This window comes from Rutilus rutilus (genome assembly GCF_951802725.1).
Source record: "Rutilus rutilus genome assembly, chromosome: 1".
NCBI classification, from domain to species: Eukaryota; Metazoa; Chordata; class Actinopteri; order Cypriniformes; family Leuciscidae; genus Rutilus; species Rutilus rutilus.
Window position 1 is genome coordinate 33,611,440 of NC_140209.1, and position 27,881 is coordinate 33,639,320.

Genomic DNA, 27,881 nt, shown 5'->3' on the forward strand with positions numbered 1-27,881 from the left:
TTGGACATGACTGTGCAGGTGTCAGAACATAATTAAACAGTTACCATGTTAATAAAAGGTGTTAATTCCGATAAATAACTCTTATACTGGCATTGATAGGACATGCTAAAGTGTCAAGGCCTGCGCTACATCTCCCACAGATGGACTGAGAGCCGTTTCACCATCGCTGTATTATTGCGCCCTCTGGCGTGCAAAAAAGGAAAGTCAGTACATCGGACACATTTCTCTTTTAAAATGGCTGCATTGTCCTGTAGCTCCATAACGCTTATAACATTAAATAAATACTCCATTCCAAGCGACACACGTCCTTCTATCTAAATTTATTTCCCCACAAAACTAGGGAAACAAACAAACAAACAAAATGTAAATGTGTGAGCACTTTACATAAAGGTACATGACTGGCAAATGTGCCAAAAGATATACAAAACTGTGAACCGATATTACAAATTTTGAAAGATATTCAAAGAGTGTTAAATAAAACAAATACAAAAGAGTATAAAACTAATTACGTACTAAACTAGTTATATGAAAGCATGTGTGGGTAAACCAAAAGGTTCAATCTGTCTTTCAAATTAAACAAAGCTCTTCCATTTAAAATATTAAAATCCAACAACTTGTGTGGTTAAAAAAAATTCTATAGTCTTTGCACTAAAACTTTGGAGACGATATATATTATTTTCATTTTGGAAAACATCTTACATTCGTTGTAGACAATACCGAGCCAAATCAATCTGTGCTCAGCCAGGACCAATATGTGCATATATAATGTGCACAACATCTGGTCTCATTCACAAAAAAAAAAAAAAAAAACGTACATGTACCTTCATATTTCCTTCACTGGCTATGCATCGTTCCAACTGGTAATTTGCAAGATAACAGATATTAAAAAAAAAGAAGAATGTATTAGCTCCGCAACATTATTTTGTATTCATCAATGCTGTTTTTGGAGAGCCCTTGTTCAATAAACCTTCAATATTTTTTTTTTTTTACATTAACAAAATGACAAAACCATGCAGTCCTCCACAAATCAGAGTAAACAAAGTACAACCTCAAAAGACCATAATACTGCATCAGCTGTGAACAAACCTGGGGTGGTAATGAGAACGGGTCACTATGATTTTCCAAAGTAAGACACGTTCCTGGATCAACATCTTTGTTGATCCTGGAACAACATTCCAATCAACCAATCAGATTTGAAATAAAAGTTTATAGTTACTGTCAAGTTCAGGCTTACAACCATGGTTAGGTGTTTCTACATCAGTGTTATTCACCATCATTTCCCTCTGATTTTAGAGATAAGTTATGGGTAGGGTTAGGTTTAGGGGTAAGGATATGGTTAGGACTAAATTTTCAGACAGGAATGTTGTACCAGGATCAACAAAATATGTTGATCCAGGAACATGTCTTTCTTTCTCTGTCCAAAAACATAGTCCTACCCCTAAACCTATCCATCACTTATCCCTAAAATGAGAGGGTCATGATAAGAATGATGTATAAGCCCTTAACCCAGGTTGTAAGCCTAAACTTGACATTACCTATATATCCCTCAAATCTGATTGGCTGATTGGAATGTTGTACTTGGTGAAATCATGTTCACCTACTGGGAACATGTACATCCAGATGATTTACACAAGCCTAAAAACAGGATGACATCTCACCATGTGAATTCATTCAGTAAAAATGCTAAAATATCATCACAAGTGTATTACCTGTAAAATATAGTATTACAAATCTCCTAGAGAAGTAAGTGGTTTCCCGTTGTGGGGTGAGACAACTGCACTGTATAATCAAATATTGAAAATCACCATGTAAAATCTATCAAACATCGTGCTGAAAACAGCTGCTGTGGAAACTCAAAATGTGTTTTTCGCAATAGTAAAAACCGTGAAAGGACACTTGATCAAGATAAACGTTTTTTTTAGTTGTTTGCACAATGCTCTTATGGATGGTTGTAAAAGTAAATGCACTTTTATAATTTGACTGTATATGGTAACACTCGTTTCATGTCAACAAATGGACCGCTAGATAAATGATATTGCTATTAAACGCTCGTTGTTATTCTTATTTGAGTGGCACCCATAAAAATGAGCTACAAAAAGGAACAGAAAACAACAGATAAGGACCGATGGTGCCAAGTGCTACTTCCTTTTTAAGAGTGCACAATTTTTATATCTATAAAAGTTGTACATGCTAAATTGTGGGTACACATACTGTACACAAACACACAAAAACTCTCTCACACTCACACACACACAAACACACACACAGAGAGAGACAGTGGAATGGACGAGGAACGTTAGCTGGAAGAGTTGACATCAAATTCATGGCATCCATTTACTTCAGTTCAGAGGAGGGAGGAGAAGATCCCAGAATAGGAGACTTTGGTGACACCTGTTGAAAAGGAAAAACTTTGTGACTCAACTCACTCACAGGGCAGATTAACTGTGAAAACAGAGCGAGCGCACTTACAGGGGAAGGTGGCTTAGCGAAATTGAGGTGCGCATACAGAAGCACAGCTATGTCATTCTGACTGGCCTCCAGCGCAATGGAGAGAGCCGTGCTGCCATCCTGTAAACCAGCAGCAGAAAATACACAACATTTAGTAAAACAAGCTAAATAGAAAGATTAATGACAAATATGAGTGTGTGCAATAAAGTAAAAGGGGTAGCACTTTACAATAAGGTCCTATTAGTTAATGCATTACCTAAAATTAACTATAGCAATAGATTTGTTAAAGTATTTATTTATCTTTGTTAACATTAAATTAATAAAAATACAACAAAATCATAGATAGTTCAGATTCATTAAGTAATATTAACAGATACAATTTTTGATTTTAATCCGTTGGTGGCTCAGCAGGAGAGGCAAGGGTGACATTTTGGGTTGAAAAAGGGAGAAGGACAGTTTAATGTTAATAAAACTCCTGGTTATTCATTTCATGTCGCAGAATGTGCATTTCTTGTTTCTAATTTCACCACTGTAACGCCATTACTGAAGTCAGAACCACCTCTGCTCTCCCCCGAACGAGTCTGAGGGGATAGAGAAGAGGAGGAGGAGGCAAATCCATAGCTGGAGAAGAGAAGAGCCTATATCACCATCGATCACTTCACTTACATCGAATATAGTGTTGAGGAAAAAATACAATGGCAGAGGACGCCAGCCTCTCTCGGTATATTAACCAATCATTGCAGAGACGTAAAAAATGGCCATCTACCTTCATTATGCAGAGTAGAGATATGAATATTTGATTGGCAACAAATTTACGAAGCTACCATTCGAACAGCAGCTACAAATTAAAAATGAAGGAAGACCATATGCCTAAGTTGGACAGAGGCTACAGCAATCCACTTCACTAAACGGCAATTAGAAAGAAATAATCCTTAGGAGGGGATCTCCAGACCGCTACACTTTATTGTGCCGCCTCTATTTTAAAACCCACCAGCTGCCACTGACTTGTATTGGTAAATGTTGAAATTAAGACAAATTAAGATTAATAACTGTTTTAGAAGTATCCGCCATTGTTAGTGCAGTTAACTAACTAATGTTAACGAATGGAACCTCATTGTAGAGTTTTTCCAAAAAAGTAAAAATCTTTTAAAACTCGTGTTTTAAACACGTGGCAAGTTCTTAGAAATGAATTCATGTTGGTTTCATTTTATTATATATTTTTTAATGTATGCCATCATGTTAAATAAAATAACATACTTTCCTTTCACTTTGAATAAGTTAAACGTTTTTAAATATATTTTAAAACATTGAATTTATATTAGTTTTAAAATAAAAAATATAAGCTTCCTTTTTTTTTCTTTTTTTTTTTTAAATACCATGAATTATTAATTCATAAATATCATTAGGTTTTTGGGGGGTTGTACATGTGATAAATGTGTACCTTGTCATAAAAAAACAACAACAACAAAAAAAACAAAAAACGAATCTGATATTATAACTCTTTCCCTGCCACTGACTTAATTTCCGGCTATCCATGTTTTCACTGTTATACGGTAGGGGGCGCTATGACACATCTTCTGAGAGAGTATAGAGTCTCCAGTCTAGATCCAAAAACAAACGAAGATGATTATCAAACATTAAACAGCATATAAATCAAAACTGCCAAATGTTAGGCTACTGAATGAAATGTAGACCCAGGACAAGTTATAGGACTTTGATGCTTTAGGGGTGGACTCGATCTACTCCATCTGTGTTTTGATCATCGTTCTGAATCTAATCTGAGTGTAGTCTTTGACAAAAATGCAATTTTTATAGCCTTTTGTTTTTTGTTCAAAATGTTGTTGTTGTTGTTTAAAAAAAAAAAGGAAATTACTGACATTCAAGTGTTGCTAAAAAAAAAAGAATGTATGGAGCTAGAATTTTTATTGATTTATTAAAAGCAGAGGCCCGATACTTTCTTTTTATATATTGTATGTTCAGATATTCATACAACAAAATAATCTGCGGGCCATGAAAGTTTTGTGAAAATGCTGGCGCTGGCTGGCAACTTTTGACCTTGACATCAAATTTCCCTGCATTTTGGTTGCACTTTGATTTGGCAGATAAACATAATACATTTATAATATATAATTTTATTAAAATTGCTTCATTGTTTATTTTTTTCTAAGAAATAATAAAGAATTATGCTTGATAGCATACCACACTTAAGCAGCAAAATTGGCCAAAAATTATATAATGATAAAAGATAAAGAAGAAAGACAGAATTTAATAAATGATGGTATTATGCTTGATAAAACAAAGAACTAATCACATTATCAGTGAGCGTGGCATCACAGCCTGGCACAGACAGCAGCTGCCGCACGATATCCACGTGACCGTGTTCACAGGCACACATGAGCGCTGTGGAGCCGTCATCATCACGCAGGTTCACCTGGGCTCCACAGGACAGCAGAGCTTTCACCATGTCCCCTCTGCCATGACTGACCGCCAGCATCAGTGCCGTCTGCCCTGCCTACCACACACACGTGCATCATCAGTACATTACAGAGCACACGGTGACTGACACATGTTGAAGTGTAGTGATTGACCAGAAGAGGGCGCACCTGGCTGGCTTTGGCATTGACGTCGCCTGTGCAGAGCAGCTGGAGGACGGTTTGAAGGTCACTGTCAGAGTTGAAGGCAGCCAGAGCTGTCAACATGATAGCCGTGTAACCAGCCTTGTTCTGCTTGTCAGCATTACAGAGGCCTACAAAAACAAGGACAGCTGATAAATAAGAGGTACAGATATAGCTCAGTCACATGGTAAATAAAAGGTACGGACATATTTTTGGCCACAAGTACACTACTGTTCAAAAGTCTAGAGTTTTTTTTATTACTTTTATTCTGCAAGGATGCATTAAGTTGATCAAAATTCTGTTTCAAAAACATATTGTTCTTTTGAACTTCATAAGAAATGTTTCTTGAGCATCAAAGCATCATATTAGAATGATTTCTGAAGGATCATGACACTGAACACTGGAGGAATGATGCTGAAAATTCAGCTCTGATCACAGGAATAAATTACATTTTAAAATACATTCAAATAGAAAACAGTTATTTTAAATTGTAAAAATATTTCAAAATATTACTGTTTTTACAGTATTTTTTTTATCAACTAAATGCAGCTTTGATGAGCATAAGAGACTTGGTGGTTTAGGTCAAATTAATTTACTGTAGTATGTTTAACTTAACTACAGTGCTATGCATAAGTTTAAACACCCATGCTAAAGTTGACTAAAAAGAGGAATAAAAAAAAAATAATCTTTTGGAAATTGAACTTAATGCCTTAATTAAAAAAAATTAGGCAAAATCCAACCTTTAAGGACACCAATTTTCTTTGTGAATGAATAATGTATCGTAAATAAATAAATGTTCTTCCTTAAAATACTAGTCTGGACACCCCTATGTTAAATTCCCATAGAGGCAGGCAGATTTTTATTTTTAAAGGCCAGTTACTTCATGGATCCAGGATACTATGCATCCTGATAAAGTTCCCTTGGCCTTTGGAATTAAAATAGCCCCACATCATCACATAGCCTTCACCATACCTAGAGATTGGCATGGAGTACTTTCCATAAGATCATCTCTCAATGCAAATCAAACCAGCTATTAGGCTAACTCAGTGGTTCTCAAAGTGTGGGGCGCGCCCCACTGGTGGGGAATAGAGACGTGACAGGTGGGGCGTGCCAAATGGGAGGAAATTTTCCTTTTATGCCTTTATATCTTTATCCAGACATCCCAACTGTCCCGGAAGTTCCAGGAGTCTCCCACATATTGATAGCGGCTCCTTGACGCCCGCAAATGAGATCCAATCTCCCGGAATCGTGCACTAGAGAGTGACTGCGCGCACATGTGTGTTTGTGTGACTATAAAGGCATATTAATATTAGCGGAACAAACTTTCGCGCCCATAGATATATGTGTAGCTATATCTATGTTTCGCGCCGATGGGTAGCAGGCTAGTGTGGGCAATAAATAAATTGTGCAATGCAAAACAGGCTCATTGCAGCCACTAATGCAGGGATAAATAGACCTGTCTTGCCAAATGGATTTATCTTTTCTTTTTTAACAGATTGCAAAGTGGCACTTTTATTGCTTTTCTATTTTTGAATTTGATACAAATTTTGACACAGCTGCACTTTTATTTTCTCTATTTTTGAATTTCATGCAAATTATGACACAGCTGCGCTTTTATTTTCTCTATTTTTGAATTTCATGTAAATTATGACACAGCTGCACTGTGTATTTTTTTAACTTTCTGTTATTTGATGTAGATAGTTAGTTTGTATTTAGATATAACTTGTTACTATACTGATACTACTTGTTAATTCAATACATTTGAAAATTTTATTTCTTTAGCATGTTGAGGCAGGTGGGGCTTGGAAATTCCCCCTTGTCCAAAGTGGGGAATTACCGAAAAAGTTTGAGAACCACTGGGCTAACTGAAATAAAACCATGCCAATCTCTAGGTATGGTGAAGGCTATGTGATGATGTGGGGCTATTTTAATTCCAAAGGAATTGCCTCTATGGGAATTTAACATAGGGGTGTACTCACTTATGCACCCTGTATTTTAAGGAAGAACATTTATTTATTTACGATACATTATTCATTCACAAAGAAAATTGGTGTCCTTAAAGGTTGGATTTTTCCAATTTTTTTAAATTGAGGCATTAAGTTCAATTTCCAAAAGATGATTTTTTATTCCTTTTTTTTAGTCAACTTTAGCATGGGTGTCTAAACTTATGCATAGCACTGTATTACATTTGTCAAACTGCATCCAACTTAATTATTTTTCTTAATTTACTGAGGTTTAATTACTGTCAAATATTACTCAATGAGTGAAGCAATTAAGCTCAGCCCACAACAATCATAAAGCTGCCCACAGTCTCAGCACAAGAGCCACTCTTCAGCACATTACAGAAACTCTGCTAAACGTCCAACATAACTGACATTAAACACTAACATGTCTTTTCCTTTACTGAAAACACCTAAAATGACACCTAATCCCTAAATTCACTCTCCTAATGAAGTCCTAATGCTAATGCTAAGCAAAGCATGCTGGGAACTACAGATCCACTGCCTAGGAAGAGAAAGAGAAGAGCAGCAGTGAGCATTGCTCGGAGATGTGAGGAGCGTCACTCACCAGTTCCCAGCAGCAGATTAACTACAGGGAAGTTGGAGTGAGAGACAGTGTAGTGCAGAGCTGTGTTTCCATTGCCGTCAGCCATGTTGATGACAAACTCCAGTAGCTGCGGGGAAATGGAGGCAAAGGTGTCCATGTATGCCTTGACAACTGCAGTGTCAGCAGCCTTATGACAGGACACTCTGAGCCACTCCTGGAGCACGCTGGTGTAGGCCGTCCTCTGTCAACACAAGACAAGACACAAACGGCTTTTAATGCCCTGTCTTGCCATAAACAGGTCATGTTCAATCAATGGAATTGAATAACTATTTTAAAGGTGAAGTGTGTCATTTCTGCAGCACCCAAATGGAATTGCAAAAATAACTTGATTTTTTGGGATTTTCTTTAGAAATTGTGGGTGGTGCTTGTCCATGCACACTTTGCCAGCACAATGTCGGAGCTGGAATGCCAACTGCCCAGGTATTGCCTCAAGTCTGTATGATATTCTGATCCCCAGTTTTTTTTTATTTTTATATTATTTATGCCTGTCGCACAAAGAGTGTGGGACGTTTTAGGTGGGAAGTACTGTAAAATGAGCAATAACAATAGTTATGTTTGCTTAATATTTTAAAAGCATCACAGAGCACAATGGAAATGATGCTGTTGGAGATACTGCAAATACTAGGGCCCTATGAAATGATTTCTTTATAATTTTTTCCAAAATTCAGTTTTATTTTCCTCGTATCTATATTTTTCTGGTTTCATTACATTTTAATAAACAAAAATCATGTCTAATCAATTGAATTGCTTTACATTTTTCTGGATTTATATTTTTATTAGCAGAAAAAGGTATTAATAAAATGAAGTCATAATTCAATTAATCTTTTAAAATTTAAATTAATTGAAAACTTAATTCCTTTTTGCCAACCAAAGTGCTGCACAAAAGAGCTTTACTGTTAAAATGAAAACAGGGACTATAATTGTGTGATGTTCCTTAAAAAATAACATAAAAAAAAAAAAAGTATTATTATTACACTGAGAAGCACATTCTACTGTACAGTAGTAATGTACTTCTGCCACAATCTCTTCAAGTTAAACCAAATTTAGATTTTGAGGGGGTTGTCGTGAAGACCTTTGAGTTTCTGTGTGTATATGACATGACAATCTCAATTCATAAAAAATTTGCCATATCCTGTGACATTCCACGTTATACTGTAAATTCCGTTTTATGACTGGATTCTGCGATTCCGTCCACGTTTTTCCACATTGTAGAAATCAGAAAGTTTCTAAGCAAAATAATTACATACTTCACTTCCAAACGTTTAAAACAACCTTAAATATATGTTGAAGATATAAACTATGGCATCCGTCATTTATAATCATAAAAACAGAACTGACGAACATACCGCGTCTTGATGGCTAAATGCATTTGGTTCGCTGAGGGCCTTCTGCAAGGTTTGGAGAGCCGTCATGAGACTGCCACTCAATTCCAGCCTGAAAACAAGGAGAAAATGCTTGCCAACTTATATAAATCAACAGTGAATCTCATAATAGCTTGTGTCACTGATTTGAGTCAAACTACCTGCTTGCTTGTTTATTAGTGGGGGTGGTGCTTGTGTTTGCTGCTGTATCAGTGGCGGAGGATATGGCTATGTCCTGTTTTGCTGAGGCATCAGTAGATTGTGAATGCGTTGCTCCTTGTTGGGAGGTGAGGTCAGCGGTTTCTGATTGGCTAACATCATGCTGAGGTTTGGCACCGGTGGATTGTGACTGAGTTGTCGTCTGTTGAGCAGCGAGGTCTGAAACCTCTGGCTGGACATTTGAATCAGTGGCTTTGGATTGCTGCACTGCAATGCTGGTGGATGATGACTGGACAGAGTTTTGTTCAAGAGAAACGGCAGTGCTTTCAGAGGCATGCACTTGAAAAACGCATTTGAACTCTGTGGACTGAACGACACCTTCCGGATGAGCCGTGGCGGTCACTGGCGATTGGCTCACACAATGTTGTATGTCTGCCTCTGCTGCTGGTGACTGGGTGACCTGTTGCTGGGTAGCTGCATCCGTGGCATGTGATTGGCTGGTGCTTTGCTGTGCTGCAGTGTGATTGGCTGGTGGCTGGGCAGTGCTTTGCTGAGGTGTTTGGGCATCTGCTGTCTGAGAGGTGGGCTGCAGGATGCAGGAGGTCACCTGAGATGGCTGTGCCGCAGAGTCCGGCAGTTTCTCTGTAGCCTCGTGGTATTCGCTTGCATCACTCTCATCTTCTGAACTTTCCGAGCTACTCTCTTCAGAGGATGTCGATTCGTACCTGCAGAGCACAATAGTGATGTTTTTTTTACTAGATTGCGGCAAAATACTCACGTAAAACCCTCTGATCTTATGAAATGGATCCTAAATGGATAATCTAAACTAGATGTGTAGTTCCTGATGGAAGCAAAAGTGTTGCGAGGCAGCAAAATAATAGATTCTAAGTACTTTGCAAATGACACATTTTTGTTTTTTAGTTTAATCTTCTTAAAAAGTTTAAAGTTTTCCAAAAACCATGAGTAATTAACACATCCACATTAAATTATCCACAAAAAGTCTGAATTGAGTCTGAATGCGGAGAAAAAAAAAAACCTTAACCAAAATGTTTGAGAAATATTCTCTTTAAAGGGTCATGAAACCCTAAAACATATTACTTGAGATGTTAATAGATATGTATAGGTTGCACATAAATGAAAACAACGATATCACTCGTTATGTTTATTATTAAAGGGGGAAAGTGGTTGTTCTTTTCATTTTACAGAGCCATTTCGTTCTTCTGATTGTCACAAAATGTGAGGTAGAGCAATAGATAGTTCAATGCTAATATTGTTAAAACACAAACAACTGCAACATATCTAATTGCTTATTTAATAAACATAATTTTATATTTACCCCCCATTGACTCCTATGAACTGCAGGTTCTTTTTAGTGGACGGAGAGCCAGGTTCCCCATCAGCCTTTCTCTTCATGATTGACCTCAGTGTGGACTGAGGGGACGCTGGACAGTACAAACAAAGTGGTCATCGTGAGAATCACTACTTAAAATATATGGAAAATGTCTGATTCATTGTTATCACCAGTTACTCAAAGCGAACCTGGTTTTGAGGGATCGATTTGGATGGCTTCTTCTGCTGGTTGCTGGTAAATATCTCCTTCATTTAGCCGTTGGCAGACAGCAGACACTTGGCTGCACTTGGTCTCCATAGCGGTTGCCTGGTTGGTCACTGGCACTGATTTGGACACTTCGCTTCTCAAGACCTCCCGCACCTGCTTAGAGCTTATTGCAATGGGAAACTCGCGTGGTAATTCTGAGGACAAAACAGAAACAGTCTAAATTAGCACAACAGCTAAAATAATTGAAGGAATGATTGTTTGATCTGTGGAACACAAAAAGAAGAAAAAAGGCAGAATATCCATGCTCCTATTTTCAATACTGTGAACGTGAAAAAGAACATGGGTCTAACTGCAAAAGTGCCAAAAAAAGCACTATAAAAGTAGTCCAACTGACTTAAAGGGTTAGTTCACCCAAAAATGAAATTCTGTCATTAATAACTCACCCTCATGTTTTTCCAAACCCTTAAGACTTTCGTTCATCTTCGGAACAAAAATGAAGATATTTTTGACACTAGACTTTCAATCTTCTATTGGTTACACGTCTTCACATGATAAGAATTAGTCAGAGTTCACCAAACTTGAACTTTGCAATGCTTTGAAATTCACATAAGCTTGTGTTTCCGCTGTCCCAAATTCACTTGAGTGTGGATGAAAGTCAGGAATGAAAAGTGTAGTATGACTGCCCCTTTATGTGCTATTCTGATGCCTTCTAAATCCATACAACCACTTTAAGTAAGTATTAGACCAAATTCTTTTGCATTTTCAAACTGGCACAGAAAATGGCTACGACATGCATGAACCAATGATGTTTAACCCTTATTACTTTGAATCATATCTGAATATAGGTATGGTGTCAGAACACTAATATAGGGAATTAGTAGTTTTGACCACTTTCATTATGCTTTTATGATGCTTTCTTTGTAATTTCAGGAGCTAAACAGTATCTGTCCCAATTTACTTTCATTGTAAAAGAAAGAGCAAAAAAAATATTCTGCATCTTTTCGTATTCCATAGAAGAAATCGATCAGTCAATTGGTTTGGAATGACATGAAGGTGAGTAAATGGTGAACTATCCCTTAAATAGTTAAAATGGCACCCAAAAGTATGTAATTACATTTGTAGTGTTTATGTTGTTTTCAGTAGTGTATCATTTCATACACACCCTCTGCTGCTGGGGACTCTGCATGTCTTCTGTGGGGCCCCTCCGGTGCAGACACGGGCTGAGCGGGAGAACTGCAACTCTGGGCTCTTAGCAGCTTCCCCACACCCACCACTGTGGGCTGCTCCAATGTGTACACTTGGATCCCCACGGTCCTCTGCTGACGAGGTTGCTGGGTAAAACTGACAACAGTGTGCAGGCCGGCACCAGCCTGACCCTGCTGCTCCTGCCAGCCGAGACTAGTGGCTCTCACAGCATGGTCTACCTGAGGGGAAAGAGCCTGCCTCTCGACTTGCTGCTGAGCGCTCTGTAGCTCCTGCATCGTTTCCCTCAGCTGAACTTCTAAAACCCCCACCTTAGTCTTGAGGGCTTCAGTTTCAGGCAGAAGCCCCAAGTCTTCTTCTCGCACCCCTACTCCTACTTGACGATAACTCCTTTCTTCCGCCTCAGGCCCCACACCGACGGTTCGCACCTCCCGCCTTGCACCCGGACGAGCTCCACCGACAATTACGGTCTCCTCGATTTCACATCCTGAGTCCTGGAGGGAGACCGGAGTGGTAGGTGAAAGACTCCCTGTGGCTCTGTTCGAGGCTCCTGCCCCGTTACCCGCCTCCTCCTCGGGTATGTCGATGTAAAGGTCTCCTCTTGGACGGCTTCGACTGAACCCCAGCGTGTGGCCCAAGAACTTCTGGCTCTTTAGTTGCACACTGAGCTGCCTCTTCTCCTCCTGAAGCACGGAGATCTTCACTTGCAGCACTGGGATGGTCTTTACCTGCTCCTCCAGCTCCCGGATCTTCCGTAAAGCGACGGCCATCTGCTCCCGTACGTGCTGCAGATGGGCAGGTGTCGGAGAGACGGGTGTGGATAAGCCAGAGCTCATTGGCGTATAGGAGCCACCTCCCTGGGCACGATTGAAGCTGTGCGCACTGGACAGGGAGGTGTTGGAGCCGGCAACGCTGTTATGCATGCTGCCCAGGTTTGAGAAACGACGGCCGTCCTTCTCCTCCTCCAGCTTGCGGCGAGCATCCAGCAAGGTCTTCTCCACGCGTGCCGTACTGAAGTTGGGCCGCTGTGTACTATGGAAGCCCGGCGCACAATAGGAGTATGACGAGTGGCGGCTGTCCATGCTGGCGTTGGAGCACAGCGACTCGGTGGAGGTCCACCAGGAGCCCGTGTAGCCGTAGCCACGTGGAAGAGAGCCGTAACGTGGGCGCCGCTGCACTGGCACCTTCTTAATAGTGTTTCCTTTCTCAATATCATTGACATACTTGAGGAAGTCCAGGTCCAGACGGTAGCCGTAGGGGGTCTCTACTGAGTATGGAGCCTCTTGTTCCTTTCCATGCAAGGAGGGGGGCGCTGGGGGGTTAATCTTCCCTAAGGACAGAGGAAACAAATTTAAACTGCAGGAAATCTTAGTCTAATCTCAGAATCAGACAACAGGAAAAAGAATAAACTTTACTCTATGATCAGATCAAGGATTTTCTTTACTAGTTAGTCTCTTAAGTGCGGATGAACAAGGGAAAGAATCACAATATATAAACATTACATTATGTGCAGTATACGACTTCAAAATTGGATCTTACCAGGAAAACTGGAGTCCATATGAAGCACCTGAGCCATGATTGTCATTCACCAGCCAATCTCTCCTGCATAAGAGAGATATCATAAGTATTTTCCCATTGAACTCATGAGATTTATGGCCAGCTACCAGACCTCACTCAAAAATCAGGTCACCATGAAATCAAAATTGACCCTTTTTTAATGGAATATTGCAGTATTTATCATAAATGATCTATCCATGCACCTTGTGCCCCCGTGAACTTGATGATGACGTGTTCACTGGTGCAAGAGTGGAACAATAACATTTCCCCTCCAGCAACCTGTAACTCACATGAGTAATACCAAACAGCAACAATCCAATCAATTCCCGATGGACAAAAGTCCCACCTGAAATTTTTTCATTTCGGTCATTTCATTTGAAAGTTATTTCACATTTAGTGTTGGGGGTAAAGCATTACAAGTAATGCGAGTTACGTCATCAGATTACTTTTCAAGTAACTAAATTTACAACAAAATATCTGAGTTACTTTTTCAAATAAGTAACACAAGTTACTTTGTTTTCCCATGTATTGACTGACAGTTCTTCTGTCCTCATGATAAGAGAATTGTAAGTGCAGAGGCGTTGTGTGTGCTGTGTAAACATGATGGTTATTGTAATTCTAGACTAAATGTGAGTATTTACTCATCTCACTTGCACAAAAACATTCTGTATTTCTCAAAATGAATAAAACCAGTAAAATGCAAACTCAGAATATTATGCAAACCTGCAATAATTAAGTATTAACTTATAGTAACCATAGTAGGAAAAAATATACTATGGAAGTCAATGAGACCAGAAACTGTCTGGTTACTGATATTTTTCTAAATATCAGAAACTCGGCTGAATGGATTCGAAAACGGTAAATCTCAACTGTTTAACTCTGGGGGAGTTGTAAAATGAGCCTATTTCCAAAAAAAGTGGAGTATCCCTTTAATAACCAATGTCTTTGCTGCTGACCTTCGATGGTCCAATTCAACCATACTAATAAGCAAAAATGACTTCAGATAAACGTCACATTTGTGTTTCATTTTTTTATTTGAAAAAATAAGTATTTATTTAAGTAATAGTGTTGAACTTTCCTCAGCAGCAGAGCTGAAATGTTTGTTTGACCTGCACCCTCTAATCCACAGGTGTGAATTTTGCATTTCCTTCAACCCGAGGCTTATTCAGATCCATATGAATTTGAGGTTTATTCAAATGGGCCACTTTTGGGCCACTTTTGTCCAAAAGGGCCCAAAATAGAACTTTTTTGTTATTAAAAATCAAACAAGCAAGCACAGCTTCGATAAGGAAAAGTAACGCAAAAGTATGTGACGCATTACTTTCCATAAAGTGTAACTAAGTATCGCAATTACAGTAGTACTTTTTTAGAGAGTAACGCAATATTGTAATTCATTACATTTGAAAGTAACTTTCCCCGACACTGGTCACAATAGGGAAGAAAAGACTTTATACCGGAGACTGTAAAAACAACAGATGGCTGCAGTGACAAGCACTTGTGTGAGGGCGTTATGAGATATTTAAAATAATACAAAGACATTTTTACGGTCATAACTTCTAGAGAAAAATGCCGTACATGCTGGACAAAGATGAAACTTTCTAGAGCGCATGTGTCGACCACCTGCGTTTGCGCACGCTATCAAATGGCGTAGGCTATACTTTGAAAGGTTGCACGTTCGACTGTACACATATGCTATAGCGTTCTCGTAAAACAAACTAAGTATACTTTGGGCTTTAGACTGTTCGGTTGCTGTTTGTTCCTAGTTCTCTTGTTTGGAGGAGAGGGGAGAAAGAGGGGAAAGTTTTCTGGCAGGCGACAAGAGAAGAAAGAGTGTCTAGTTACAGCCTTATTAGGAATCATCTGAATACGCTCTCTGTGATTCTCAGAATTGAGGTAATGTAAAAAAACACAGACACAGGCACTATTGCTCTGCCTTTCTCTCCCACACTTTTTCCATGATTTTTATCTCCCTTTCTCTGCCTTATTTTTCCTTACCCTGTCAGCTGATGATCAGGAGATAGCAGCTGACCTCTGCCGGCTCTTTCTTCTTCCGCTCTCTAATTTGCCTACTGCACCAGAAGAAAGGAAGTCAGCCTTAAATCAATTAGATAAAATGAAACTGATGCATTACATGTATAGGCCTTTCTATAACTCACTATCTTCATCTGTTTTTTTATGTCCACTCAGTATTGCATCTTTCTCAGCTAATGTGCCTTTTTGCCAAAGATTAACTTTCTAGGTCATTAGTTAGTGTGTGTGTGTGTGTGTGTGTGTAGGGGGCGGCAGTGCCATGGGCTATCTCTGTTCCCAACATTAACAACATATTAGACCACAGAATTGGGCTTCACATACATATAGAGAACTGCTGACTGCTCCAGTCATTTCGGTTCATAATGGGAAATTGCTTCACCCTTGCTGCCTCACACAAATCTTTCCCCTCTTTCTAATCTCATGACCCTCTCAGTCTGTTTATGTTCTTGCCTGTTTCAGGGGAAAAGTAGGGCATACAAGACTGACTGAACTGATTTGGTATTTTGTAGATCTTAAGTCGACAAAATGAGCTCTCTTGCACACTATCCATCCTGTGTGCTTTTGCTCACTTACACTTGAAAACTCACTAATTTAACAGGCCTCTGTTTTCTCTTAATCGTATTGAGTTATCTCTACCATCCAGGGTTAATATGTTAAGAACAACAAATATACTAGTTTTCACTGCAGTTTCACCTGCATCAGTATAAAATGCATCACTGTAGAATGTTTAAAAAACGGCACTTTTACTGTTAGTGAACATCTCAAAGAGCTATTTCCACCTGATTTAGCCAATGAAATTAGTTTTATGATTTGTTGGTTTTATTCAGTGATGTTTAATAATATTTCTGACTTGAATAAAAACAGTTCATTAAGATTTTATCAAAAAAATGGAGAGATGCTTAAGTGATCCGTGTACCTTCAAATAATTTTGTTTCTCATTTTTGTGATTATTACTCTGTTCACGAAACTGAGGAACAACTGATGAGGAACAGCTGAAACACGGTTTTATGTTTGGTTGACCAATCAGTGGAAAGAGCCGTTTAATTCCCACCCATGCAGAGGTCGAATATTCAAGCCGTTTATACTTTAAACGTTTATATTTTAGTTTTATTGTGTTTCCATTTGGTGAATTAGAACAAAGTGTGATGAAAGCGGGGAAAGAAAAAAATCAGTTTATATTAATGAGAAGGGTTGAATATGTGATAAATGAACTCTCTCTTATTTTCCCGTTTTGAAGACAAAACCGAGAAAACAAATTATCCGAAGGTACACAGACCTCAAGTCAATATCATCTTAATTAGTGGGTTTTTTATTCCCCTGCCACAGCCACAGATGAATGTTGAGTACGCTTGAGAAAATGTTAGGGTGTGTGTGAATGTGAGCGCTAACACACAGATTTGTGTGTGTATGTGTGAAAAGTGAGTGTCAGTGCTATGGTGAGTGCTGACAGGGGGACGGTTGATGAGCCATAATTAGAGACTCCAGTAAAGGCACACAGCATGACAAACATCCAGCCCTCAGCAATGACGTACAAAATTCCCTGTCTCTTTCGCTAAGTCAGAAACACCCTTGCTCTCCTCCAACCAGTCTCTCACTCTTATTTCTCTGCTCTACTAATATTCTAACATCTCTATTAGTATTGTTCATATTTAGAGTTAAGTTATCGTCAAATAAAAAAAGGAGCTACACCTGTGTAAATGAACAGTGCTGCACTTTACTCTGAAACACGATGTGCATTTATATTTATTTATTTACATTTTTTTAATTTAATTGCAGCCTTTGAGATTTGATAATCACACTTGGCCATATCAGAATGTCAATTTTATTTTGATTAATCATTCAGCCCTATCTAGCATACAAAGCAACATGCCAAAAGCCACTCAGAACACTTTATAAGCCGCATATAAATGCTCTAGCAACTATTCAGAAAACTGCAGCACAACAACACACTTCAAACCACTTACAACACATTGGCAACCACATAGCAACACCCTGGAAACCAATCACACAACTCCTTAACTCTTTCCCCGCCAGCGTTTTTCAAAAATTTGCCAGACAAAATTTTCATGGCCCCCAAAATATTTAGTTTTTTGAATATCTGAACATGCAATATAGCCAAAGAAAAAAGTTTTATTCTAGCTTCACGCATTCTTTTTCATCAACAATTTAATGTGGGTAAGTTTCATAAAAAGCAAAATTTTGGGCAAAAAGCTTCGAATTTTTGTCAAAGCTTACATCTGGATCGGATTCAGAATGATGATCAAAACATAGATGAAGTAGATCGAGTCCATCAACACCCCCAAAGCTTCACAGTGCTAAAGCTCATCCTGGGTCGACATTTCATTCTGTAACATTAGACCGTTTTGATTTATATGCTGTTTAATGTTGATGATCGCGTTATTTTATAACGTGCATCTGCATATGCATCTGCTTACATATGCTATCCCTGGTTTCTGCTTCTGTTTCGCCTATGTTTTGATCCAGAGATTCAGTACTCTTTCAGAAGATGTGTAATAGCGCCCCCTATCGTATAACAGTGAAAAGTCTTAAAGTCCCCCTGTATTCAATAATGTTATCCCTTAAAACTCATCTTTGATCACCAAAATTAGCCTACCTATTTAAAAGTTCTTTCCTTGAATTTTAGTTTTTTATTCATGGCTTTAAATAGCTTGAATGTAACTCTACATCCTTGCCTCATTTAGTATGCTGTTCTATGAATATGTAAATTAGCCCCGCCTCCACTCACTCACACCAGCTCAAAGATCCACTCAGCACGTTGACCTGATTGGTTACAAGGTCATTTGTGATGTCAGAAACACCAGCGATTTCATACCGCGTTTTTGAGACTGTCTTTGGTTCACAGCAGTTTTAAGGAGAAAATCCTCAGCAATGGTGTAGACTTATAAATTTGTACATAGTTTGTCTTAAAGCATATTAAAAACACCACATAGACCAATAAACAACATTAAAAACTAGATTTTAACCACAGGGGGACTTTAAATGACGGGGGAGCATTCTCTCATAAATGACGGAAATTTCCGTCAATGGCGGGGGAAAGAATTAACATTATGAAGGCACATTTTACAAAGGGCCATTCATATTGCATTAAGTCAGTCAATGTCGAAACCTAGTGTTCCTGACTCGTTTCAGTGCTGTGCCTCATGCTCCCAAACAATCCCCGTCTCCAGCCCACCACGTTCACCCTCTGCTGCCGAAGAACAGGGCTTCACCGGCCACTACTGCGCAGAGGCATGCGTGCAAGTGTGGCGGTGACCTTCCTCCTCCTCTGTCTGCACATAAACACTGTCCCATTGAGATGACGGTGAACAGAACACAGTGTGCCCCTCTCCCCGGCAGCGCCCTGCCATTTCTCAGTGGCATGCTGATCTCTACCCTCCTCCAGAAGGAATGTGTTGCCCTAAACCCATGCCCTTCACTCCATACCTCTCTCCCAACTTCCCTCGTTTTACATTCCAGAGCAGCGGAAGTTGACATCTCCTGCCACCAGGGTCTCCCACACCCACCGCCACATTATTAAGATTAGCAATCGAGGGAAAGAGGATGTAGGGAAATTTTATATCGGCCCACATTTGGTGGCTAGGAGGAGTAATTTTACCATGTTCGTGGAGTCGGGAAAACAGAATTCCTCAAAGTCTGTTTAATATTATGAAAACATGCCAAGGAGAATGTCTGGTCATTAGTTTCACTCAAGCAAGCTTTCTGAGGAACAGATAAACATTGAGGGTTTTTTGGGTTTGATGCTTCAAAGGTCCCTTTATCACTGTGTGAATTTCAAGGTCAGTTCGCAACAAGCTGCTTAATTTTTCTTGGCTATGACGTGGAATTTGGGATCCTTATCTACAAACCAGGAATAAATTGACTCCTTAAACTCAAGGGAGCCGCTTGAGTAATTTGTATCTTGTCTAAAGACAGCAGTTAGAGTTAAATAATTCACTGTAGAGGTCTGTGCGATATTCCGGCGCAACTCCTGCCTGCAACTTTTGCATTTTGTCCCGATCCTGCTGGCAAAATCCAGCAGGCAGAGATCTATATGGTGATTTTTCAGTGTTTTCTCCTTTAGCCCCCCCCACCCCACACACACACCCCTATGACCTCACCTTGGTGCATTTGTTACAGCAGGCAAAAGGTTTCCCTGTTTTCCCTTGCTCTTGCAATACAACGGAAAAACATGAATGCAAGAATGCAGGACCTCTAACTCACTGTGCTGCAATGATGGTCTCTCTTCCCCGACCTCCTCGCTCTCCTCTTTCGATTCCTGCGACTCTCTTATGGGTGCCACCAAAATCCTGAAGGGGAAAAAAAAGATTTATTTAAAAAACAACTCAAATTGTGACTAACATGGGCAGATTCTTTGTATGATTTCGGTCGCACCCTTCGTTTCAGACCCTCAATGTCATCTCGAGCACCAGAGAAGCCACTCCTCACGACTGCTGATCCAAAAATGACTCTTCTGTGAGAGACTAATTCGGCTTGGCTCTGTTGCCTACCACCACAACACACCCTTCATATCCCTTAACCACAACAACATGTTACTTGGCATACAGTCCTGAGCCTGGGAAAGCTTTGCGCTGTGACTGTGAGCAAAGTTTTTTGGTCCGGAGTACTACCGAGTCAAACCCAGAGAGACAGACACACCCCTGCCGGACACCAGGCGGCACCCAGAAACATTCCAGAACATCGTGGACCTTCACAAACACTCCTACACCTTAAAGACTTCCTCAATGGCGGGGCTCAATAACTTTGTGTTTAAAAATCTACACGACTGGAAAATTATCCTCAAAATCGCATACAGACATTTCATTTCTGGTCATCTAAACCATTCTGCACGTTCTTCTAAAGCTCAACAATGACCAAAATGCATTTCTGCAGTCTTAGTGGTGAATTTATATGTTTTTATAGAGTAACAATGTTTAACTGGGAACATTAGGTTACATTGTTCCAACACTTTTGTCATGCCAGTATCTAGAGGGGGAAAGAAACAGAGCTTTATACAGGAGTGACATCCAAATCACAAAGAGCCATTCATTCAGCCTCAAACTCCACAGCTGGTTCTAATATAGTGCTGGGAGGAGCATGGGGAAGAGAGAGATTGCCTTTAAAACACACGTAATGCTTCTCATTTGCCCACTGCTGAGAAAGTCCCATTCTTTCTGGAAAACAAAGAGAGAATCTTACTGTAATCATAAACTGGTTTAGCGTGCGGTTTCTTTTCTTGGATGTTCTCACTACTGGTTTACGAGTAAATATGTGGTGGAATTTATGGACATATTTTATTTGTCTTTGTTACATTATTATATATATATTTCTTTTTTAATTTTTTTTTGTGGTCAAAAGAGTTAAAAAAATTGATTCAAAATCTAAATTACATCTGGAAATAAACAGTCTATGTAAAATAATGAAACAAAAAAGTAACCCCTTACTGTCACCCCACTTTTTGAGAATGGCTGTAATGCATGAATGCTGTGGAATACAGACCTAAGGTTGGTCTCTTTTTAAAGAAGACACTCAGCAGATTATTGTCAAAGTTTAAGTTTACTGTAAACAAACATGCACTAAACATTTTTTATTATACACAAAATATGTAGGTTATTTTACAAAATAATTTTTACTCTATAAAATTGATACAAAATCAATGCCATATGTCTAACAAGGTTATGTTCCAAGTTTGACGTTCCTATAAGATTTTGTTTAGGCGCTGTACCAAAAATAGCCACCGGGGTGACACCTATATTCCATTGAATTTGTTTATGCATTCTACTGTAACAAATTAATACATATCTGTCACAATATCACTTCTATCACGAAACAGTTGCCAGATATGGAACCTTGAGTCTCAGAACTTTCCGACGATATGTGTTTAGTCAAGATTAGAAAAAAATGTTGAATATAAAATAGTTCAAATATATTTTTTAATATGAAACATGAAACGGCCACTAGTCGGAGGAGCACGCTAAAAGAATTTAAAGTACAATTTCCATGGTAACGCAATGTCAGATTTCAAAATGGTTTTTGAGTTTGAAATTTTGAGTTAAGCTTTCGAATGATACGTAATTTATGATGATTGCTAAAATGTGTGATATATAGGCAATAAAAAAAAGCGCCGAGAGGAAGCAAAGAAACAACTCAGTTCAACGTTTCACTGTAATTGTTACATAACATTGTAATTGTAAAATGATATACACAATCATCCAAAAGATTGGGGTTGGTAAGACCGAAAATTCTCTTATGCTTATCACAGCTGCATTTATTTGATCCAAAATACAGTAAAAACAGTAATAATAAAATACTTAAATATTCATTGAAATACTATTACAATTTAAATAACTATGTCTTCTATTTTTGATCTATAAAATGTAAAGTATTTCTGTAACGGCAAAGCTGGATTTTTCGTGCTCAAGAAACATTTCTTATTATTATCAATGTTGAAAACAGTTGAATTTTTTCAGGACTTTTTGATGAACATAAAGTTCAAAAGAACAGCATTTTTTACAGCATCTTTTGTAACATTATAAATGTCTTGACTCACTTTTGATCAATTTAATGCATCCTTGCTGAATAAAAGTTTTCAATTTCTTTCACAAAAAAATTATAATCTTACTGACCACAAACTTTGGAATGGTAGTGTATTTAGCACAAATAAATAAGAAAAAATCGAAATATATTTATATTAGTGGTCTCAGACTGTACTGTACATACAGTAGACCACACTGTATATCATGTACATATATCATCTCACAAAACATACTCTAAAGTGATTTTTAGTGTACTTTAGTGTAATCAAATCGTGAATAGTGATTCATTTTGAATAGGCTAATCATCCACACACAACAATAGCTAACTCTGTAGCGACGCTCAAAAGATTGACACCTGAAAACGACACAATTATGTCTAGGGCCAACGATACAAATGTCCCCTTCCAACCACACATGAAACCATACAATGTCAAGCACATACTCAACAAAAGTTCACAACCTTTAGATAGAGGAGGATGATACTGTGCACTGAAATACTTGAGGGTAGTTATAAGGGTAACGGTCCATTGAGAACCGTTGCATATGTGTACGAACAGCTCATGAGTTCAGGTTCAGAAAGAGTTACAGGAAAGGGAGCTGCAGTTCCCCAAAGACCCAGAAACTAGTCGGTCACTTCCTCCCAGCCGAGGAGAAGGGGAGACTTAAAAATTAGGGAGGGAGAGAAAAAGAGAAAAGATTACAAAAGTAACAGAGTACAGAAAATTTAGCAGGAAGGAGAGCAGAAAGACACAAAGGGAGTAGGTCCAGGATGGACACCAGGAGAGGCTAAAACAGCAAAGGGTGATATTTAAATGGAAATGTCTAGAGCAAAAATACTTTAGGCAAAGGCAGCTTTGAGACTAAGAAAGCCAATGTGAGTCATTTAAAATTCCATTGGCTTTACGTTTTGTGCTCTTTGCTGACCATATGCGGCAAAAAAAAAAAAAAAAAAAAAAAAAAGAAGCACAGCAGGACAAAATGAGGCATAAGGAAAACTTAACTAAGTCTCAGACAGGGGGTGAAAATTGTTGCGATCATAACAGAGTCTCGAGTCCGTCCCAATCGCGATTGTATTCAGTGCATTCCTCTGACCAGTCAAGAAAACATACGAGACATAGAGGGAACTGTGCCGTGTCTTTGAACTATAGTCTTTCAACAACTCTTAAGGCCCGTTTACACCAAGAACAAGAACTATAATGATAATTATATTAGCGTCAAGTCCCCCTGTGGTGAAAATCAAGCTTTTAATGTCATTTATATGTTTTTAATACGCTTTAAGACAAACCATGTGCAAATTCACAAGTCAACACCATTACTGATTATTTTCTTCTTTATACCACAGTGAACCAAAGACCGTCTCAAAATCGCTGGTGTTTCTGAAGTCACAAGCTACCTTGTAACCAATCAGGTCAACCTGTGATCGTCAACGAGTGGATCTTTGAGCTGGTGTGAGTGAGTGGAGGCGGGGCTCATTTGCATATTCATAGAACCACGTATACTAAATGAGGCAAGGGTGTAGAGTTACATTCAAGCTATTTTAAGGCATGAAGAATTTTTTCAAGGAAAAAACATTTAACTATGTAATTTTGGTGATCAAAGATGAGTTTTAAGGGATACAATTATCGACTAAAGGCAGACTTAAAAAATAACACAAAAAGAAATCTGATGCAACATGAGCAGATCTAATTGTAATGCCACAATCAACACTTTTCATTAATTTTCACATTTCACATTAATCACGACTTAGTTTAATTAGTTTAATTGCACAGTGCCAATTTTTGCCCTCTTATCTTGAATTTGGGAGGTATTTTTGTTCATTTTGGTGGCCCCTGTTAATTTCTGAGGCCTTGTCAGACTAAGCTGTTCTGTGAGGAATACTTCTTCATTGGTGGTCCAAAGCTGTTGTTGTGCGAACAGATCCTGTTGATAGAAGAATAACATGCAGAACTCTGTGAATGACTGCGCTGTTATGTAACGGGACCTGCTATCCATGTATATATGGGATGCAGCAATGCTCCAACCAGGACCGTATGAATAATTATGACCAATGCTGGAAAGCGTCCACATGCCCTGCACATACAGGGCTGTTTTTTACATTAGGGAGTGGTATGGAGAAAACGACGGCATCTACAGAAACACCACGGCCTGAAGCCAAAGCTCAAGGTCCAGGGAGGGGCTTCTCCCCGCTCACGTTACCGCCGGAGCAGGAGCAGAACAAACACACGCCGCGACGCCATTGGTCATTGTGCTGACCTCTGACAGGAAACGGCCTGCGGGGTGGAGCTGGGCAACAGGAATCACCACAGACATCCAAATTGACCCCTCCAAATGAGAATTAACGGCAAATTCCTGCGAGATCCAGGATTACGGGTTATGGAGAAGCTGGGGAAATATAAATACTTAAAAGAAGAAAGAGACAAACAAAAGAGACACTTTGTAAGTGTATAGTGTCATGCAGAAGCAATCAGGTCATGAGTATGTTAGGACTGGCGATTCATCACTGTGGTCGGGACAGCTGTGGTGGGGAGAATTTAGGGGTTAGTCAGACTCTACTCGCTAATGTAAACAAAGAGTAAGGGAAGCAGATTTCACGGGGAACATTCACAACCTCTGCCATTTCCAGGATCAAGCTCTCTCGTGTGGAAACCAAAACTTTTCCAGAGTGCAACTGTGGAATACATCCTGACAGAGCTGAATATAACGTTACTATGAAACGACGAGTGTGCTTTGAAAGTGTCGAAGTTTGTGCAGAACCTTTGCTAAAGAGTTCATTGAGCTTTTCTAGGTTAGACGAGCAGCAGCACACACCCCAGAACACATGCCCCACACATGCAGCAGACAAACACTGAGACAACACCTTCACTCTAGGGACGAAAGTCTGTTCTAAAATTTCCATCCTCCCCTTCAGATTAATGTCTTCTCTGGATGAGAATGCTTCACTTTCTGGTGGGCAAAAAAATGAGACGCATACATTGCACAAAGGAACAAGTTGCTACCAAAATTACTTGTGCAATCCGCCATATTACATGTTCTGAATCGATAATGTCTTAAAGTCGGGATGCAATGGAAGTTGCGATTGTCTTTTCTTCCCTATTGATATGTATGAAACCTTCTTGAACAAGAAAAAAAAAAAAATCAGGGCGGGACTTCATCATCAGGGAATCGATTGGACGGTTGTGGTTTGCCATTGCTACGATGTCATGTGAGTGACAGGTTGTCCCGCCCTCATGCCAGTAAACACATCATCAGAGAAGAGAAGAGAAGAGAAGAGAAGAGATGAGCTGCAAGATGGAGGGGAAGTTATTTTTGAAGATTGCGAGGGCAAATTAATAAAAATAATAATAATGATGTGCACGTAAAAAATATTTATAATAAACACTGCAATATTCCATGAAAAAGAAAAAAAATCGACTTTAAGCTAAATGTAACCAAACCTAGGGCATTTTTTTGTTTTTTAATGGCCATGTATAACTCCACAGCAGACACTATGATATCTGGACAAAAGTTGCAAATTAGTATGATTTTTCATTCCCTATGCCAACAAGCACGTTTAATTTGAATAATTTTAGTATGGTTAGAAATTCTGTGAGCCTTGACACAGCTATGGTTTGTGCCGCATTCGTTTGGTGGATGTGGATTGTACTGATTTTGGTATTGGTCTGAATGAGATATTTGTGATAAATTGTTTATTCTAATTTTAGAACAGGGACAAAAGATACAAATTTGCCTATAGGGTTACCTCTAGCTCATTTATATTTATGTTTCTGTTGATTAATGTGCTGTCAAATAAAGAAATAAAATAAAAATTCAGCAAACAGAATGATGGTGACTGTTTGCATGCTTGATTATTGTTGCCATTGTCTACAATGAATTTAACGTCGCATTTAAAGTGACAGACAGATTTACACACCTATCAAGCAGAATAACGCTTGCTGAGTGGAAGTTAAAGTGAACGTGACAAGCCATAAAATTGCTGAGGATCATTTTTAGATACAAAAGGCTGCCCACTTTCACAAAGATCCATGTATAGAAATAATGGAGTTTTGCTTCAAAGCATCGGAAGCATGTCCTAAAATACCTCAGGAAAACTACAAATAGACATAAATGAGAAGACAATTGCTGCCATAGAGTGGCTATAAAGGCTATACAATGAATGTGGAGAGCAAAGACGGGTGTCTGGCAAATCTGAGCACAGTTGGAGACATGGTCTAGTTACTTGGTGGATATTTGTCTGAGATTAATGTAGTCTTTATTTTAAAAAAAATAATAATTCAATACTGTCAAAGAGAAACCAATGAGATCCCATTTGTGATTTTTCTTTCCTATGGGGAGTCCTGGGAGGATGTAATTGTCAACAATTGAGTGACATGCTGAGAAACATCAACAATTAATGGAAATTAAAAGCGCTCGAGACACATTCCCGTAGTCCTGTGGCTTAATTTCATTAGTCTTGCAAACAATATTAAGACGCCCAGCATGTGGTCCACCGTGCAAATGGGGTTTATAACCGCGCATTCCTGCGCGAGGAATTCCACGACTTCACCCCGCGCGCCAAACGACGCGCGCGTCTCATGAACACCAGAGACTGCGCACTACGACACGACTATACGAGCGCGTGTTGTAATCACATCACAACCTAAACGAGGTGTTAGTTAAACATACGACCGACGAGAAAGAGTGAAAGTAACCCCCAAAACAAAAACAAAAAGTCGCGTGGCGTGACTGAAACAATAGCCAACGCTAAAAACCCTCAATGGCAGTTTCAAACACGGACTAAAGAAATTACTTTGCAAACTACGAAACTATACAACTAAAACATTATCTTTCTTTCAACTAAAACTTAAACTGGGTTGAAAATGTGTCATTCCCTTCTTTTTCACAAGTTCTACATTCCAAGAGGTGTTCCGCGATCAGTAACATTCTAATTTAAATCAGACTTGTGCAAACATCAAAACGCACGTGTTAAACCAAGCAAATCAAGGCCCATGAATTCAAAGCCAAAGTGATGAACATCTGGAAGTCATGAAAACTCAGCAGTCCCACCCTCTCCCCAGAGTCACAGCAGTCACGGGGCTTTTATTTAATGAAGAATTTACCCCAAACCGCCATCAGCACTCGTTTAACCATCATCTCCGTCGAGTCCATTTAAATGATATACGATTACGAGAGCAATATTCAGATAAAACGCATAAAATGGTGTTTTATGTCCAGATTTGACTAACAAAAAGAGCGCGCGCCCGCAAACGAACTCTGCTTTTTATTAAAAACAAATGCTTCCTTAAACACTTCAGTCAGTTTACCATATTCACAATGAATTGAATAATTCTACACGCGTATATGAACTCTAAGGATCACACTAGGCATTGTGCGCACTTCCCACGAAAGATGCATGCGGTTTAATTTCCTTATGCCTATAATAATAGAAATCAACCAATAAAAACGAGCGTTGCTTCTTTTTAAATGAACGCAACCTAAATAATTCATAGCCTATAATAGAAAGGGTAGCCAGTTTTAAATGGTGAATGTGAATCCCCATCATGGTACCGTTACTTTGAAACTCAAAGTAAAATCGAGCAGCACAAAGACTGAAGCATCACAACCAAGAAAGCAAATGGAAAATGACAATGTACCCGTATACTGTATAATTGCATGATTTTTTTTTCTCATAAAAAGCACAAGGTTGAGCAGACAGCATGTGTGTATTGTCACCTACCCCCTTCCAGTCCCCTCAGTCGATAAGGCCAGCAGTCTCACTGACAGAGACAAAAACACCGCAGCCAAACCATGAAGCGAACCCCTCCCTCTGCTC

At 39.0% G+C, this 27,881-nt stretch overlaps 2 protein-coding genes across 4 annotated transcripts in view; both read right to left on the reverse strand.

Moving 5' to 3' along the window:
- LOC311304609 (vascular cell adhesion protein 1) overlaps positions 1 to 27,881 on the reverse strand; it is a 660,847-nt gene that overhangs the window by 383,224 nt on the left and 249,742 nt on the right. The window lies entirely within an intron of this gene.
- On the reverse strand, positions 306 to 27,877 carry kank2 (KN motif and ankyrin repeat domains 2). 3 transcript variants are annotated; one of them, XM_084404023.1, is made up of 14 exons: positions 27,786 to 27,867; positions 19,761 to 19,846; positions 15,504 to 15,577; positions 13,491 to 13,553; positions 11,911 to 13,281; positions 10,730 to 10,942; positions 10,527 to 10,632; positions 9,193 to 9,915; positions 9,017 to 9,104; positions 7,632 to 7,851; positions 5,052 to 5,194; positions 4,760 to 4,960; positions 2,470 to 2,568; positions 306 to 2,391 (listed from the first exon to the last, which is right to left on the reverse strand). In XM_084404023.1, the coding sequence occupies exons 4-14, from the start codon at positions 13,534 to 13,536 to the stop codon at positions 2,335 to 2,337; spliced, it is 3,267 nt and encodes a 1,088-aa protein (XP_084260149.1). In that variant the 5' UTR covers positions 13,537 to 13,553; positions 15,504 to 15,577; positions 19,761 to 19,846; positions 27,786 to 27,867; the 3' UTR covers positions 306 to 2,334. The 3 variants fall into 3 exon arrangements, with proteins under 3 accessions (XP_084260149.1, XP_084260150.1, XP_084260151.1); XM_084404024.1 differs by lacking the exon at positions 15,504 to 15,577 and having other exon boundaries at positions 27,786 to 27,877; XM_084404025.1 differs by lacking the exons at positions 15,504 to 15,577; positions 27,786 to 27,867 and adding an exon at positions 19,932 to 20,138.